The sequence below is a fragment of the Furipterus horrens genome, unplaced genomic scaffold, assembly GCF_987537825.1.
Source record: "Furipterus horrens unplaced genomic scaffold, mFurHor1.1.pri manual_scaffold_3, whole genome shotgun sequence".
Classification (NCBI taxonomy): Eukaryota; Metazoa; Chordata; class Mammalia; order Chiroptera; family Furipteridae; genus Furipterus; species Furipterus horrens.
The window spans coordinates 151,465,705-151,483,605 of NW_028327173.1; the positions used below are offsets into that span (position 1 = coordinate 151,465,705).

At 44.2% G+C, this 17,901-nt stretch overlaps 1 protein-coding gene across 3 annotated transcripts in view; it reads left to right on the forward strand.

Annotated features, from left to right (window-relative positions):
• Nucleotides 1-10,053, forward strand: part of SQOR (sulfide quinone oxidoreductase) — a 63,095-nt gene extending 53,042 nt beyond the window's left edge. For all 3 annotated transcript variants that reach the window (XM_090270559.1, XM_090270560.1, XM_090270561.1), the window contains exons 7-10: nt 3,544-3,727; nt 7,970-8,037; nt 8,324-8,502; nt 9,770-10,053. In XM_090270559.1, the coding sequence (XP_090126685.1) occupies nt 3,544-3,727; nt 7,970-8,037; nt 8,324-8,502; nt 9,770-9,827 (489 nt within the window). In that variant the 3' untranslated portion in view covers nt 9,828-10,053. The remainder of the gene's footprint in view (nt 1-3,543; nt 3,728-7,969; nt 8,038-8,323; nt 8,503-9,769) is intronic.
• The last annotated feature ends 7,848 nt before the right edge of the window (nt 10,054-17,901 follow it).

Below are 17,901 nucleotides of genomic sequence, written 5' to 3' on the forward strand. Positions count from 1 at the left end.
GCCTAGTTTCTCCACTGTACAATTGTTCTTTTTCTCCCTTGCTGCTTCTAAGTCTGTGGGGAGACACGTAAAAGGCCATGTAAACACCCTACTCCTCATTAAAGTTTCCCCCTGGATTTAGCATCCATTGTGATTTTTTTATCACCTAATCCAATCTCTACTGCAGTGGTTACAAAATGATGATTTTCCAGCATTTTTTTCTATATTTATCAATAGGCTCTTGGCATTCTGTCAGCAAAAGCTCTCCCTTCTCTTAATTCATTTTTGGTATGAACTCCTAAGTTCCCATTTATCCCCCAATGGTTTATAATTTATTATTTGGTGCTCAAATTGTCCCAGATTTGAGGAACCCTTTTAGGTGGTTCCTATTTCCTTGTGACATTTCCCCATCATATTTTTGAGCACTTTCTTACTTTCAGAGTCATCATTATGAATAGATCTTATATAGTTATGCTCCTAGGGCCTACTGGGTGGTTTAGTGCTAGTTAGCACCTTACAGAAGCATCTCAGACTACTGTGTTCTTTGATTTTGTGTGTGTCCTTTTTGTAGTTTTCCAGTTTCCTTCTTTCTGAGCTGCCAAGGAGTTGTAAGTGATGTTGGAAGTCTCACCATCTTTAGCTCTTCGTAGTTGCTGCTTCCAGTATTTTACTGGATGGAAAATGAGATGGCCAAATGTTAAATTTTATGTGAAATAAAAGTGAATGGGCTATGAGTGAGGGCCCGAACCATACTGTTTTGGACAAAATGTATGATAAGCTTAAGTGTGTGTACTTTATTACTTTGTTTCTCGCTGTGCACTGGATAGTTGAGCTTACAGATAGAGGCTTGGATAAATAAATGGCTATTCTTCTTCTAAAGGAATTGTAAATAAAGAAGACATTTGTATTCCTTTTGAATTATAGATTTCGGGTCATATTTTCTTCCTAGACCCAATTCCACTCTTCCTCTTTTTTTAAAAAACAATTATTTACATATTTTATTTTATTTTATTTTTTCTTTCAATTACAGTAAAAAACAATATTATATTAATTCCATGTGTAACAACATAGTGATTTTTATAACTTACATGATGATTGCCCTGATAAGTCTAATACCCACCGGACACCATACATAGTTATTAAAATATTATTGATTATATGCCCTATGCTGCAATTTACATCCATGTGATTTTTTTTTTTATAACTACCAGTTTGTACTTCTCAATCCCTTCACCTTTTCACCCATGCCCGCTCTCCCCCCACCCCCCCATCTGAAAACCATCACTTCTCTGTATCTATGAGTTTCTGTTTTGTTTGTTCCTTTATTTTAGTTTTTAGATTCCACATATAAGTGATATCATATGACATTTGTCTTTCTTTGGTTTATTTCACTTAGCACAATACCCTCTAGCTCCATCCAAATTGTTGCAAGTGACAAGATTTCACTTTTTTTCTGACTAAGATTCCATTGTATATATGTACCACATCTTTATCCTTTCATCTATTAATGGACACTTTGGTTACTTCCAAATCTTGCTATTGTAAATAACACTGCAGTGAACATTAGGGCGCATATATTCTTTCAAGTTAGTGTTTTGAGTTTCGTTGGATATATTCCCAGAAGTGGGATTTCTGGGTCATAAGGCAGTTCCATTTTTAATTTTTTGAGGAAATTCCATACTGTTCTCCACAGTGACTGCACCAGTCTGCATTCCTGTCAACAGTGTGCAAGTGTTTCCTTTTCCTACATCCTTGCCAGCACTTGCTTGTGGATTTATTGATGATGGCCATTCTGACAGGTGTGAGGTAATAGCTCATTGTGGCTTTAATTTTTATTTCTCTGATGATTAGTGATGTTGAGCATCTTTTCATATGTCTATTGGCCATTTGTATGTCCTCTTTGGAGAAGTGTCTGTTCAGTCCTTTGCCCATTTTTAAATTAGATTTTTTTTTTTTGTTTTGGTGTTGAGTTTTATAAGTTCTTATAAATTTTGAGTTCTAACTAATCAGATGTACTATTGGCAAATATATTCGCCCATTCAGCAGGTTGTCTTTATTTTGTTTATGGCTTCCTTTGCTGTGCAAAAACTTTTTAGTTTGATGTATTCCCATTTATTTTTGTTTGTTTCCCTTGCCTGAGGAGACATATCAGAAAAAATACTGCCATGAGAAATGTCTGAGATTTTACTGCCTATGTTTTCTTTTAGTATCTTTTGGTTTCGAGTCTTACATTTAAGTTTTTAATCCATTTTAAGTTTATTCTTGAGTATGGTGTAAGAAGGTGGTCTGGTTTCATTTTTTTGCCCAGTATTTCATTTGTATGGATATTGGCTCAAGTAAAACATCATGCCTTTATGATGCTTATGAAAAATATTTAACTTAAAGATATCTGGAATTCACAAGATTTAGACGACAGTTTTTTAAAAAAGTATTTATAGTGAACTGAAGCAGGGCAGACATGGCCTTAATAATTTGGTGGATGATGGTTGCTGACCATTCCATCACTTAGCCCACACACTCCACCTTCATTAACAGGCCCAGCCTCAGGGACCCATACCCCTAAGGAGCCGCTCATCATTACCCTGCTGAGGAGCACTGAGCATTTTGCAGTACTCCTTCTTCTTTAATGTTAATTAAGCTTATAATTGTCTGAGAGTGACAAGCCACAATGAATGCGTGCACCTCCTTATGGAAACTAGGGGCTAGTGACTTTCACAAGGTCGGAATTGTCTTAAGATGGTAACGTTTTCACCTTAATGAAATGTTTTGTGAACATTTGAATCAATTTGAAATTTCTAGATGTAATTTATTAAAACTAAATCAAAAGAATAAAAAGGATGAACTACAAAAAGTAGAAGATACATAAACAAAAACCTTAAAGAAGCCATCAAACTCAATCAGGATGGGTCAGTGCACTATTGCCAAGGGTTATCTTGATAGAGCTGCTTGGGAAAAAATACCCAATGCCTTCTATACTGTCTGTAAACCCAGTACTGAATCAGACCCCTCTTCCCTCCAAAGTGCTAGCCAATATTCTTACCACCCTTTATTGCATTTTATATTGGCGTTTTGGCTGCTTCCTTCTAAGGGTTGACCCATATTTGGGAATGGTGCTCTCTTACCAGCTCCTACAATAGCCTTTACGTTTCAAGGACTCTGAGAACCTCTGCAGTTTCACACTTGCAAGTTTACAGATGCTGATCAGGGAGAGAGCAACTGAAATATGCCACCCTCTTTGTTTTAGTTTCAGTCTTAGGAGAAACATCAATGGGTTCTTTCAGAATGTCAGTGAGGTTCACTCCAGTATCTTAGATTCCCCCATGCCTACTGCCAAAGAGAACACGTGAACTCTGTGGGGAGACCACACCAACCAAGAGAATGGTTAGTTATTTTGTCACCAGACTGCAAGGGAGCCGGTAGGATCTTGGAGAAGGTGTAGATTAATATAAGCACTAATTGTATAGTGCTCTGTGCAGCCATAGCAGTATATATATGGGTGAGGAAGATGGGGGCTGTAAAACTATTGGAAAAAACACAAATTTGGATGCTCTCCTTTTTCTGTAGTATGAAATGCTTCATGTGACACCACCAATGAGCTCACCAGATGTCCTCAAGACGAGTCCTGTGGCTGATGCTGCTGGCTGGGTGGATGTGGACAAGGAAACTCTGCAGCACAAGAGGTACCCTAATGTGTTTGGGATTGGGGACTGCACCAACCTTCCTACATCAAAGACTGCTGCTGCAGTAGGTAAGATCAAGTGCTGTGTTTCTTCCCCTCTTAAAATGATGTCACCCCCAGGCACCATCAGAATGGAAACAAAACTGGCACAAATAGCATTTCCATTAATAATGAAGAAACGTTTGAAAGCTAAAATGACCTTGACTTTCCTGACACAGAATCAAGTTATTGATGAACTTAGTGTTGTGTAAAGAAGAAAGAATGTGTGAGGGCTTTGCACCAGAGTAGAATGACTTTTCTAGGCCAGAGGGGCTGTTTTTAAGGGGACAGTGCATTAGGGAGAGGGTACCACTTTTCCAGTGCTCTGTAATTCTGTTACTTCTCATACTGCCACGTGTTCATTCCTGACCTTCTTCACCTGACACCAGGCAGGTTGGCTATTTTTCTTCTGCCTGAAATACTGTAAAGCTAGGGAAGCATTTATTTCCCCAGAAAACACATGCAAGTCAATGAATGCTTGCAGACCAGAAAATTGTTCTGTTAAGACAAATACAGTGGAGCATGCCCTGATTGGTACACCATTAAGACCTTAGCCTGGAAAACTAAATTCTTTACCTCAATGTTCTGCTCTAGCAGTGATGGGGAGAATTGCCTTGTAGATTCCATCCTCTGTAGACAGGAACTGTCTTCTCTAGATGTTGTAAAACACAGGCCTCCCTGCCGATGGGGATGGCAGTGTTTTGTGTGAATTATTCACCTGCAGTTCATGGTGTTACTTGCACTGGCAACTTCAACCTAAGACTTTTCTATGAAACCCACTGAATGTATTTTCCACTATTAATAGTAATTTCCCCACAACTTTTTTTAAAAAAAGATTTTATTTTTAGAGAGAGGGGAAGGGAAGGAGAAAGGGAGAGAGAGAAAGAAACAGTGATGTGTGAGAGATACATTGATCAGTTGCCTCTCTCACGGCCCCCAACTGGGGACCTGACCCACAACCCAGACCTGTGCCCTGACTGGGAATTGAACCAGTGACCTTTTGGTTCACAGACTGGCACTCAATCCACTGAGCCACACCAGCCAGGGCTCCCTGCAACTTTTTATTTTAAAAAAAACTCAAACCTATGAAAAATTTGAAAGTACAATGAATACCTGTATACTCTTCAGGTATTAACCAATTATTAATATTTTGTGATATATGCTTTATCACTCTATGTAAAAAATTTTTTGCCAAATTACTTGAAAGTAAGTTTTGACAGCATCATACTTCACCCTCAAATACTTCAACCTGCATCTCCTAAGGAAAAGGACTTTCTCTTCTATATCTGTAAGACCATTATCATATACAAGAAATTGAACACTGTATTATAAAATCATCTTATGTACATTCCAGTTTGCATTTCTCCAGTTTTCCTAAAAATGTTCATGGCCCAACCCTCCCTTAAATGCATGGGCCAGTCAGGGATCACACACCACATTGTTTATCATGTCTCTGGTTTCCTTTAATCTAGAACAGACATTCTAATAATTTTTTTTTAAGTTTTATGACATTGGCATTTTTGAAGGTTCCAGGCTGGTTATCTTGTAGAATATGTCTTAATTTTGAATTGCCTCCACAAAGGAGACTCCGTGCCTCTCACTGCAGCACCGCAGGAGCTCATTATGCTAACTTGCTTCCTCCTTGGTGAAGCTAGATTTCATCATTGGGTTCTCTTCATGGTAAAATTATCTTTTGTCTTTGTGATTTATAGGTAGACTGTGAGCGATACTTTGAATTTACATTTCTCTTAATGTAAGTCTGCTGAATTTATGTGTTGAAAATACCTGTGCTGTATGTGAGGCTCAGATTACCCACCTTTGGCTTTCTTCCACAAACATAAATTTGATTCAGTGTTCCAAATAGATAATATTAAATATGATTAAATAAAAGGTTCTCAGAGTGTGTCCCTGTTGTTCTTACCTTTTTTAAAAACAGTCTGTATTCTATTGTATGGTTGCTTCAGAATTTCCACACTTATATTTGCGTTGTTTCCAACCCATATTTACTTCAAACTGTTGCAGTGAATGTTTTTCTTTGTGTCTATTTGATCTTCTCTTTAGTTTCTACGTAACAATACTCTTAACTTTCCCCAAGTGGATCTATATTTTTCCCCCTCCCCACATCCCCTGAGTATCCCTAGCAAGGTTTACACTTGTTCCACAAATCTATGTCTGGCTTTACCTGCCACCAGACAGGCAACTCACCTCAGTGGAGACCATTGTGCTAGAGAGTGAGACCCTCTTTCACCACACTGAATCTGGCTTTCCTGGGGCTCATGCCTCTTCTGCTGCTTCTCTCTGCCCCAGGATTCTTACTGAATTATATCAGCACAGCCAAGACCAGCATGTGGCACTTAACAAAAGTTAACTGAAGGCTGGTATATAACAGAAGGGGTTTATAATACAGGGAACCGCCCCCCCTCAACTCATATACGGGTGTGCATGCGTATACACCACCACCACCACCATACACACCCTTAAACCTGAACAGGTGGCACCCTCTGGCTCTTTTCCCTCCTTCTCTTTTGGCCTCGATGCCCTGCTGCAGGGGCCTCTTTGGGTTTTCTCAGTACAGATTCTAAACTCTTTCTGGCCCTCAAAGAGGAACAAAGGTTTCCAAATGGGAAATATGATCTTTAGAGATGTGACCTTGCCCACAACAGAGATAGCTGGTTAATATATTTTAAGCAGAGTTATTTATTCTTCATTTTTTCTGAATCCCCTCATTCCAGTAAAAAAAATCATTGCTCCTTTGGGCATCAGCAAAGTCCAGCTTGCTGCTTGTTTTTGTACAGCTGGCTGAGATGAGTTCTACAGATGAACACTTATAATCGATGTGATGATAGGGAACACTGCCTTTTTTTCTCATTCTTTAAAAAAAAAAAGAATTGCATTCTTCTCATTAGTAGACCCATAGCCCCCCCCCCCAAATTATCGTACATTTGTATTTTGAATTTTGTTAATAAAAATTTTTGTTTTCTTTCTTGTTATATAGTATCTTTGGTTTTGCCTCTTGGCCCACAAGGTCTAACATTTTTATTTAAAGAAAAAGTCTGCTGATTTCTGATTTTGGGGATTGCAAAATAATCACTGTAATAAGAGCATTTTATAATGTGTAGGTAACCCATCTTTGCTCAAGAGTAAATCCAGTCTCCTACCTCTAGAGACACAAACTGCTTTTATTTTTAAAAGGGCAGTCTTTTTTTTTTTTTTTTTAATGTATTTTTCAGTTACAATTGACATACACTATTATATTAGTTTCAGGTGTACAACATAGTGATCAGACATTTATATACCATATGAAGTGGTCACCAATAAGTCTAGTATCCACCTGGCACCACACATAGTTATTACAATATTATTGACTATATTCCCTGTGATTTACTTTATATCCCTATGACTATTTTTATAATTGGCATTTTGTACATCTTAATCCCTCACCTTTTTTACCCATTCCCCCAACCCACTCCTAACTGGTGATCACCAATTTAAAAGGGCAGTCTTAATTATTAAAAATTGAACACAAACTGGGATTAGATGATATTAAGGAATTATTGCTAGTATTTTGGGTGTAAACATATTATTAAGTATGTGTTTAAAAAATTCCTCATCTATCAGATATATACACAGAAATATTTATGGGTGAATTGTTCTGTTTGCTCTGAAAATACTCCAGGAAAAAAGTGGCATGTGTGATGGGACAGACGAAACAAGAATGAGAGTTGGAAAACTTTAATAAAAAGGGCAGTCTCCCATTCTTGCCACCAAAACCCCAAAACATCTGTCTGTCTCTATTTGGTCCCACCTCAGACAGGGCAGTCCAGTACAGAGGAAAGCTTACTGTTTTTATACACGTCAGCTAGGTTGCGTGCGACACAGGGACATCCTGGGGACAAGGGGACACAGGGACATCCCAGGTGCCCGGGGATACTGGGCACACAGACCAAGCTGACAGCCATTAAACCCTAGGAGGAGGGGGGTGGGGTTGGGGTATGGCCACTCTTACAGTTCTTCCATTTGAAGTCGCCAGTCCGCCTGTTAGAGAGCTGGCTCATCAGTTTCAGAATTATGGGGGCACCTGTGTGGGCCTGTGAGGAACTGAAGAACTTCTGGTATCCAAAAACTTCAAATAGTCAGTTGTGTTCTAGTTATAATTTAGAAGGATGAGGAAAGGAATCTTAAAAACTGGTTCACATTAAAGTTATTTGCAAATCAGTTTTCATGGAAAACCTAGATGCTTATAGTTTTCTGACTTCTGTATTTCTCTTACAGCTGCCCAGTCAGGAATACTTGACAGAACAATTTCTCTGATTATGAAGAATGAAACCCCAGTGAAGAAGGTCTGTATCCTTGTAAGAGTCACTGTCTCATTATCATCTTCCATTCTGCATGAAAAAAATATTTTCCTACAATTTTACCACTTTCTTAACTGGTTTCGCCAACATAGGCATTTCAGTTTTTGCCTTTAGTACTACTTTTTGTTATATAATTTCCATTTTTAACTATACAAAAGTTAGGATATGCAAAAAAAATTGCAACTGCTTATAGTAAAGAATAAATTCTAAGGTATCTATATAACATCAGGAAAAAAACCACTTTCCAACTCAGTGTCATGTGTGATTTTAGTATGATGGCTACACATCATGTCCACTGGTGACTGGCTACAACCGTGTGATTCTTGCGGAGTTTGACTATGATGCGCAGCCGCTGGAGACCTTCCCTTTTGACCAGAGCAAAGAGAGACTTTCCATGTACCTCATGAAGGCTGAAATGATGCCCTTCCTGTACTGGAATATGATGCTGAGGTAAGTGCATCACTGGGGAAGAGGCGCGCACCTTTTAGGTTATTGCACCCACTTGTGAAGGGTGGTTGTTTCCATAAGGCCTTCCAGCTTTAGAAGAAATTGACCTAGAGCAGGACTGGTGGATGGGACCCTCCTTGCTGTGCCATTTCTCTTGGTTTAGTGATGGCAGCCTGAGAAGGGAAGCCTCAGCCACAGTTGGTGGGAGAGATGCTGCCCTGGGTGAGAGACGGGAGCTGCAGCACAGCCACCACTCACAGGGGATGCAGCATCTTCCCTTCATTATTGGCAGTGACCAAGTCTCTGTCTTCCATGTTCTGGCTTTTTCTTCCTGCTGGATAAATAATCATACTACTACTACTCCTAACAATAATGGTAAATCACTTCATGGATTAAGTACTTTTTCATCTGCTACCTTACTTTAGTTTTTGTGTTATAAGAAAAATTAAACAGTGATTAACAGCATAAGCTTTGGAGTCAGACCTGTGTTTGGGTCATGTGTTTGTCACTTACTAGCTGTGTGTCCTAGGGCCAGTTGCTTAAACTCTATTTAAGTTTCTTATCTGCAAGTGAAAGTAATATTGCCTACCTCAGAGTATAGGGATTAATGATTAATGAAATAACACATTAAAAGACAGCTAGATAGTAGGCATTTGATAAATAAAGTAACAAATTAATAATTTCTCTTCTTTGTTCCAAACAATGACAATCTCATTCGACTTGTCCAAACCACTATGAGACAGGCAAATCAGGATATCTATACTAGTGGTTTTCAACCAGGGTGATTTTGTTCTGCAGGGGGCATTTGGCAATATTTGGAGACATATTTGGTTGTCACAAGTGGAGGACATGGTACTGGCATCTAGTGATCAGAGGTCAGCGATGCTGCTAAACATCCTACAATGCACGGGACAGCCTTCACAACACAGAAATACCTGGTCCAAAATGTCACTAGGGCTAAGGTTGAGAAACCTGGACCTATAATTTATTTATAAGTACATGAAAGTAGAGAGGATTATAGTTTGCATGTAGTAGAGGTTTGCTGAACTGAATCAACATGTCCAGGCTCATAAAGCAAGTCAATGTCAAAACCAGAACTCAAAGCAGGTTGTCCCCTCCTGGCCACAGGATCTTTCTACCTCACTAGACAAAACTTGCTTTATGTGCTGATAAGCATGGTCTGTGAGCAGTCTGGCTTTCTTTTCAACAACCTGCTGAGGTCACCCCCATCTTTTTTGATGCAAGTGTCTTCCATGTCATTTCTTAACAGGGGCTACTGGGGAGGACCAGCCTTTCTGAGGAAGTTGTTCCATCTGGGTATGCATTAAGGACAGCTCAATGCTTGCTCTTTTTGGATGACTTCTGGACCAAAATCACAGTCAATGATTGACCAAGAGCAGCATGAAGAACTCCAACCCTAACCCGGAAAGAGTTTACTGCTGGATAGTGGATGATGGGGACTAAATGCCTCCCTTTCCACTACCTCTGGACGGCCACCAGGATGAGCTTGATTCTTTGGAAATATTAAAATAAAAGTGACAGCCTCGGTTCCCATGCCGTCTCCCCACCCCCTGCCTGCTTGCAGCTGCCTGGGAGTTTCCCATGATAGTGGGGTGCATCAACCCAAGCTCCGTTTGGCCTTGATCAGCCCTCAGACTCACAGCTGTGAGATAACAACTGAATTCAAGTTTCCTTTTACTTCCTCCTGTAAGACAGCCCCCTCCTTCCCTAGGGCCCTGGAGTTGGGCCATACGCGGCACGGCTTCCTCCCCGCTTGCTAATTTCCTGCAATAAACTTCTTTTCTTCTGCTCGCTGCGTCCTCATGGTTCTCTGAGCGACACCATTTTTACATTATGGTGCCGAAACCTTGGATTGGGACACTGGCTCAACTGGGACTACTGAGTTGGACTCAGGCCCGAGTTGGCCCCAATCCTTGGATCTGGAGTCGCTCAGACCCCCATAGGTAGGCAGCTCGAGCTTCCCCTCTGGCTTGCCGACCCCTTCTGCATCCTTTTTCCTCTGACCCCTCCCCCAACTGCCATCTACTCCGAGTCAACACCCGACCTCGGATTTATGGGTGAATTCTGCGCCTCCGTTTTCTCCGGTGGTTGTTTCCTGGTCTAATCCAAGACCATTCCAGGCAATCCAGCCCTAAATCTGAGTGCTCAAGTCAGAACCACTCCTTGGGTTCAATACGGACCCTTCTTTCCGTAGCCTGATGAATCCCAGGGACGCTTGGGATAAATCAGTGCCTCTCCTCTGGGCCTTTGGTCCTCTACCCTCTGGTCGAAATGGGGACGCTTGTCTCGACAGAGTGCAGAGCCAGAAACGTTGGCTTGAACTCGCCATCCTCCTCCCCTTCCTTCTTGGACCCATAATAACCAGACCCACAATAACCGTAACTGTCGCCACGGCAATCAGCCAGTCCCTCCCACCCCAAAATACCCATCTTGGGTGTTTAACCCGTAATCTCAGACCTCTCCAACTAAATGGAGAAGTCAAGGCACTGTCGCGTGGCCCCATTATCCTCTAAATAACCAAAGTCAGTAGCCAAAAAATGGCACACTTAACTTCGGAGTTCTCACAGACCTCCATAACTTTCTCTGGCAGTTGGACAAGAGGTCAGGATTTCCCTATGCTCAGGCCTTCTAGACTCTTCAAACCACTCTCTCTCTGCAAACAGCTCACTGTCCACCAGATTCTCATCCGAAAAAACCACCTTCCCCTTGACCTTCTGCACCCCCTCTAACCCCTTCTCCTTCTTCTCACAGAGACCTGCAGCTTTGGGCGCAGCCAAGGACCAAGGGGGCTGCCTACTGCATTTTCCCATTTCCCAAGATTTAGTAATCAACGTCCTTCCCTTCGATTTTGGATGTCCTTTGTTCTCAGAGGCGTTTGTGCTGAGCCACATAATGCCCCTTTTCTAATGCTAATATTGTTAACTGTAGCTCAACGCTCCCCCGCCCCCATTATATTTGCCCTTTACTGTTAAATATTTTTCCACTGGTCTAGAAGCTTTTTACATTTAAACGCTTTCGCTCCGGCTCCCGGACCCACGCTGTCAGACCCCAGCTCGCGCCGTGGCCGCCAGGGCTTGGCGCCAGAAGCTAGAGCCCCTCGGCCTCGGCCTGCCTCCACCTAAAAGCGACCCCACCCCGCCGCCCCAAACTCCCCACCTGGCACTGTGCCCGGTGCACTCCCGTGTCCCCGCACTGCAGCCGGAGAGCGGGCGCAGGGCTTCCCCTCCCCCGGACCCCGCGTGCGCCGGTGCCACCGGCCGAAGCCGGGCGCGCTGCTGGGCCCCCGGGCATCACGGACCCCGCCCACCGAGGGAATCTCCCCTCGCCGCCTTCAAATCCTCGGTTGCCTGACCCCTCATGGTTCCCAGCTCTTCAAAACTCGGGACTGCGCCTCCCTCCACCAGCTCCCGCCCTCCCCGCCCACAAGGCCGCCCACGGAGCGAGTGCAGCCCGCGCTGGGCGCTGGGTGAGGAGAGGTAGCGGGAGGGGCTCGCTGGCCCGGGCTGCGCAGCTGCTGCGCCCCCGCGGCCGCCACCGCCACTGCCGCCGGGCTGGACCCGCTGAGCCTGCAGAAATCGAGGTCAGGCCCCACCTCCAGGGGCCCAGGACTCCCGACCCAACAGGCAGCCAAGCTGCCCCACCCCGGCCGCCGGGGCTGCTCCTCATCCCTCCTTCTCCTCCTCCAAAAGCTCCAAAAATTACAGACAAGCCCCCAAGCCCCCCAAATAAACTTATTTAAGTCGCCTTTTAAATATATACAAACCAACAAGAGGAGAGGGAGAAGGAGCCACGGAAACGGAAATAAATACAAGCACTCTCTTTTGCTGGCTGATGCCCTAAAAAATTCCTCCAAGGAAAAAAATTAAAATAAGCCTAAAAGCAAAGCCTTACCATCAGGCAGCCTCTGGGCCCCTGTTTCCAGTGCAGTCAGGAGAAACACTGGACAAAGCTCTGTCCAGACCCCCGCTTACCTCCTCTCAGTCCCTGCCCTTTCTGTCAACAGACAGGTCATTGGAAGGTAAGGTAGACTGTCCATCAGTCTCTAACCGAGGGACTAGCCCGCCTACCCTGGCAGTGGATCTGGACGCTGGCCTTAGGGTTCCAGGCCTCCTTGGACCTGCCACCACATGACGGGCCCGGGTTCGAGAGCCCCGCCTTCCACCATCATGGCTGCAGAACCCAGGGTAAACATATTGGTAGCAGGTAAGCTTGTCTCCTTTATCCTTGATACGGGACCTACGTATTCTGTTCTGCCCGAATTTTCGAGGCTCCTAACTCCCTCTGCCATATCGGTTATAAAAATAGATGGCAAGGCAACTCAACTCCTAAGTACCCCTCCCCTAACCTATCTCATTAAACATCAGGCTTTCACACACCCCTCTCATTCTTTTTCCAATTTTACAGCAGTCCCTTCACACAATCCCGGACACTCCCTTACCATCCTGGCTAACAGCGGTTAATCCCGAAGTCTGGGACACAAACAATCCTTCCATCACCTCTCACCACGCTCCAGTCTATGTAACCCTAAAAAATGCCTTCCATATCCCCAACAAGCCTCAATACCCATTAACCCCCTTGGCCTTTAACGGTCTGAAGCCTATTATAGACTGCCTGCTGGGAGCAGGTCTGCTCCAACCCGCCACTCTCCTGCCAATTCCCCCATGCTAGCAGTAGAAAAACCCAACAGATATCACCGCCTTGTCCAGAATCTATGTACAATCAATAAGACCACCGTCTCTATCAACCCCATTGTCCCCAACCCTTATTCCCTCTTGTCGTGCATGCCACCCCAAACATCCTCTTTTACTGTCCTGGACCTCAAAGATGCCTTCTTCACTATCCCACTCTCCCCAGCCTCCCAAGACCTCTTTGCCTTCACCTGGACCGACCCAACCACAAAAATAACCCAGCAACTGATGTGGACAGTCCTGCCTCAAGGGTTTCGAGATAGTCCACACCTCATCAGTCAAACCCTAGCAGCTGACTTACAGCAGCTTAACCTTCCCCCAAGCGTCCTCCTACAGTACACAGACAATCTCCTCTTCCGTGGTCCATCTGAGAACCTTTCTCATCTCCATACCGCCCAGCTCCTAAACTTTCTTGCCAGTTGGGGATACTGCGTGTTGTGAAACAAAGGCCAGTTCTCTCAAACCCAGGTCACATATCTCAGAATCTCCAGCACCCCCACTCATAAACACCTAACTCCAGAAAGACAGGACCTAATAACTACCTTCCCCCTGCTTCATACTAAACAGAAACTCCTATCATTTTTAGGCCCCGCCAATTTTTTCAGAACTTGGATACCTGATTTTAGACCCCTAGCCAAACCTTTATATCAAGCAACAGCTAGAGACTTGTCTAAACCCCTAGGAAACTCTCAAGCCCTCCTTAAGCCTTTCACCACACTCAAAGTAGCACTCAGTCAAGCCCCAGCTATAGCCCTCCCAAACCCAAATAAACCTTTCCTCCTATACACCGACACAAAAGATGGCTTTACTCTCGAGCTGTTAGCACAGCAATATAAACCAGACCAATGGATTGTAGCCTATTTTTCCAAACCACTCAATTCCCCCTTCCTAGGGTGCCCGGCCTGCCTCCGCACCTGAGCAGCGGCAGCAATTCTCAGTCAAAAACCCCTTAAGTTAGTTCCCTTTGCCCAGGTAACAGTCCACTCCTCCCATGCTATTTCCAGCCTACTAACACACCAGGCCATTGCTGCAGCCTCCTCTTCTTGATTTCAGTTCTTTCACGCCCTATTACTTCAAAGTCCTCAAAATCTCCCTACATAAATCAGCTCTCACCCTCAACCCTGCCTCATTACTTCCCTTCTCCCACTCCCACACCCATACCCATGACTGCACTCAACATCCCTCCTCCTTTTTACACCCCTTCCCCAACATACAAGACACCCCTCTACCTCAGGTAAAATCCTGGTTTACATAGAAGCTCCTACAAAGTTGGCCCAAAAGGAGCAGAATATGCCATCACTACCCTCACTTCCGTCATTAAGTTGGGACACTTGCCCTCTGGCACCTCTTCCCAACAGGCATAACTTATTACCCTAACGTAGGCCTTGACCCTTACAAAAAATCAGCATGTCACTATATACAAATATACCTATCACATCATACATTCATACATAAAAAACACATTAACATTATTGCCCAAGCTAGGGAACAGGCATACGGAAAATCCTTACTTAAAACTTTCCTCTCGTACTTCTCCTCTCCCTTCAAAGCAATCCTAGTGCCTCTCATAACCCCATGTTTCCTCAAACTGCTAGTTAACTTTATTCACAAAACGGTCCAATCCATGACAGCATCTACCGTACATAATGTACTCTTATTAAGATCTTTCAGATATCAACCCGTGGCAAGAGATAACCTGGAGCCAGCAGTCAATCACCTCTCATCATCCTAACTCCGCAAGAAGTCGTTATATAATAGAGATTAGATGACCCCCTCCCAACCGGTCTCCGCCACCCCCCCAAAAAATCACACCCCACTCCTCGCCTCCTTTTATTAAAAAAATGGCTAGAATGACAACCTCGGTTCCCACGCCATTCCCCCCTCCCCCCGCCTACTTGCAGCTGTCTGGGAGTTTCCCATGATAGTGGGGTGCATCAACCCAAGCTCCATTTGACCTTGATCAGCCCTAGACTCACAGCTGTGAGATAACGACTCAATTCAATAGTTTCTTTTTTCTTTCCCCTATAAAACAGCCCCCTCCTTCCCTAGGGCCCTGGAGTTGGGCCATTCGCGGCACGGCTTCCTCCCCGCTTGCTAATTTCCCTCAATAAACTTCTTTTCTTCTGTTTGCTGCGTCCTCATGGTTCTCTGAGTGACACCGTTCTTACAAAAAGAATAGACTTCTATTTTTTAAACAAAAAGCTTGTCATTGAGAGTCTATGAAAAAATTTTGTCTGGACTAGTGGAATGAAAGGTCATAGCATTTGGAAGGAAAAGATGGTGGTGGTGGAATAGCTTACCTGTTATCCGCTATGAGTATTCAGATGATAGCTGGCAGAGAGTCTGTTTGGATTAGCATAAAACAAGAGTCATTCCCAGGGAGAATATTATTTTAAACAGTGTGTGTGATAGCCCTGAGCATGTGGTGCTTAGAACTGTTGCTGCGGTAGCACAGAGGCCGAAGCATGCAGCCACTGCCCCTCTGTACGACCACCATGTCTACGCAGAGGCCACACCTTCTCCCAGCCCATGGTGGATGTGGTGGAATGTGAGCGCTGGCCCATTGCTGTAGGATGTGGGACTCCTCTACTGGGCAACTTCTGCTCCAGAATTGCCCATCACCATGGCTGAAACTTTCTTTGAACTGTGTCAGGTTTGAGATGCCCCTTCTCCCTCTTTTCCCAGGTCTGAGAGCCTCCCTGCCTTCTCTAGCCTTCACAGAAACTTCTTCCCATGCAATCTTTTGCAAATCTAATTCTGTCACGGCACCTGCTTCTCAGAGAGCTTACCCACAGTGAGAAAGAGGTTAGAGAAATGCTGATGTGTTTGGTAAACATTTACTTTATTCGGTCCCAATTTTGGCCATGAAAATTGTGAAGAAGTTCACATTGGAAATATTGCAAGAAATAGTTACAGCTTAGTTCAGCAGTGACTTCAAATCCATTTATTCCCAATGAGTTTGTAGAAGTTTACAGTTTAAGTTCACTGGGTGTTTGAAAGCTTTGTACCTTTCATCTTTGTAAGCTTCAACAAAGGGAAATGCACAGCAGTCTCTGCAATGCCTTCGAGTTTTACAACAGTTTAGAGTTCAAACCTTTATAGTGTTACCTAGGATTGCCAAGTCTCTCTGGTGTCTTGGAGTTCTGGTGGCTTTAGAAACTTGGCTCAGGCATTCATTCATGAATTCAAACATTTCCATCTGCCAAGCACTATTCTTGCCAGGAGATGCAAAGGTGAACCAGGCATAGAAGGGCTATGCCCACATTTTTGTGGTTCCTGTGATAATTTCCTCTTCTTTTCCTGGGATGCCAGGGAGCATGAATGAGGCCTTGATTTGATGTGGAAAGTAGACTTTCCTTGGTGGCATGTGTTCTGGAAGAGGCCAGGACTCCACCCTAGCAGCAGACCGCTAACCTTGCTCCAAGAATTGGACATATTTTCTGGGGTCACCACACATTCTGCCTTGTCAGAGATCTTCCTGTTTAGCATCTGCTATACTGGCATAACTATTAATAGCATGTCCTTTCATTCTCCAAAATGTCCCATTTGGACCATAGATTATATGACCACTCTAGTGATCACACTCACCCTTGCACCCCCTACCTGGCCCTGAGTGCCATGAGGTGCTTGTTGCCTTGTTTGCTTTAATGGGATTACTCTGCCTAGTTCTCTGAATCCTGGCAAGGAAACCCCGTGACTTTCCAAAGCTCCTGCCTGAGACCTGTGGCCTGGCTCCTGGCGGGCTGCTCACCCAGCAGGCATGCGAGTCAGGGAGAGCTGGGGGTTGTTCACCTCAAGGGATTCTCCTCTGATGGGCCCAAGGGCTCCTGGGAATGACCAGCCGGCACTCGCTTCCTGGGTGTGGGCAAAAGCTCTGGCAAGGCCGGTTTCTGCATTTTCAGGGGCTATGATTCTTGGAATGGCTGAGGCTCTGGGTTGAGTCACTTTGAAGTCCCTTGCAGAGTGAACTGGAGCCTCTTGGGTCTGTTTATGATCATGCTTTCTGAATAAACCTCCAAGCATCTGGGAATTACTTTGGGGTTCACACTATGCTGGGCAGAATTTATTGCCAAAGCTGGAGGGAGCAGTGGCCACTATTGGCTGGTACATTGGCCTCCAGCTTCCATTCCTCTGAGCTGGGAAAGATCAGAAATGTACGTGCTGAATATCACGAAAAGCTTGGCTTTCAAAACCTCATCCCCTGAACCAGGAATGTGGGATTGGCCCAGGGAGAGGTCTTCCCTCTGGGCTACCTCCAGTTATTAGGATCCCGCGTCAGGATGAAGGAGTAAGACCAGGACAGGAACAAGGATAGGAGGTTTCTCTAAAGGCAGTGCCTCAGGGTGGAGTGAGGGCTCTGACTCAGAGGATACCTTCGGAGTCCAGAAATGACCCCAGCTCGGACCGCTGACTCGGCAGTTCCCCCCTCTCTCCTGCTCTTTGTCCCTAGAGCTTCTTCCCAGGAATTAAAATTCCTGCCTTGGCATCAGCCCTGGGTGGACTGTGGGTGTAATAAAATCAGAGCTGGGGTGGCAGCTTAGAGACCCCTGGGAAACAGGGAGGGAAACACGGCTTAGGTCAGCAGGGGGAACACAGGGTTTCAGATTTAGTTGATTTTTTCTGGTGTTAAAAGCATTTTCAGGGTTTTTTTTTTTTTTTTTTTTTTTTTTTTTTTTTGTTGTTGTTGTTGTTG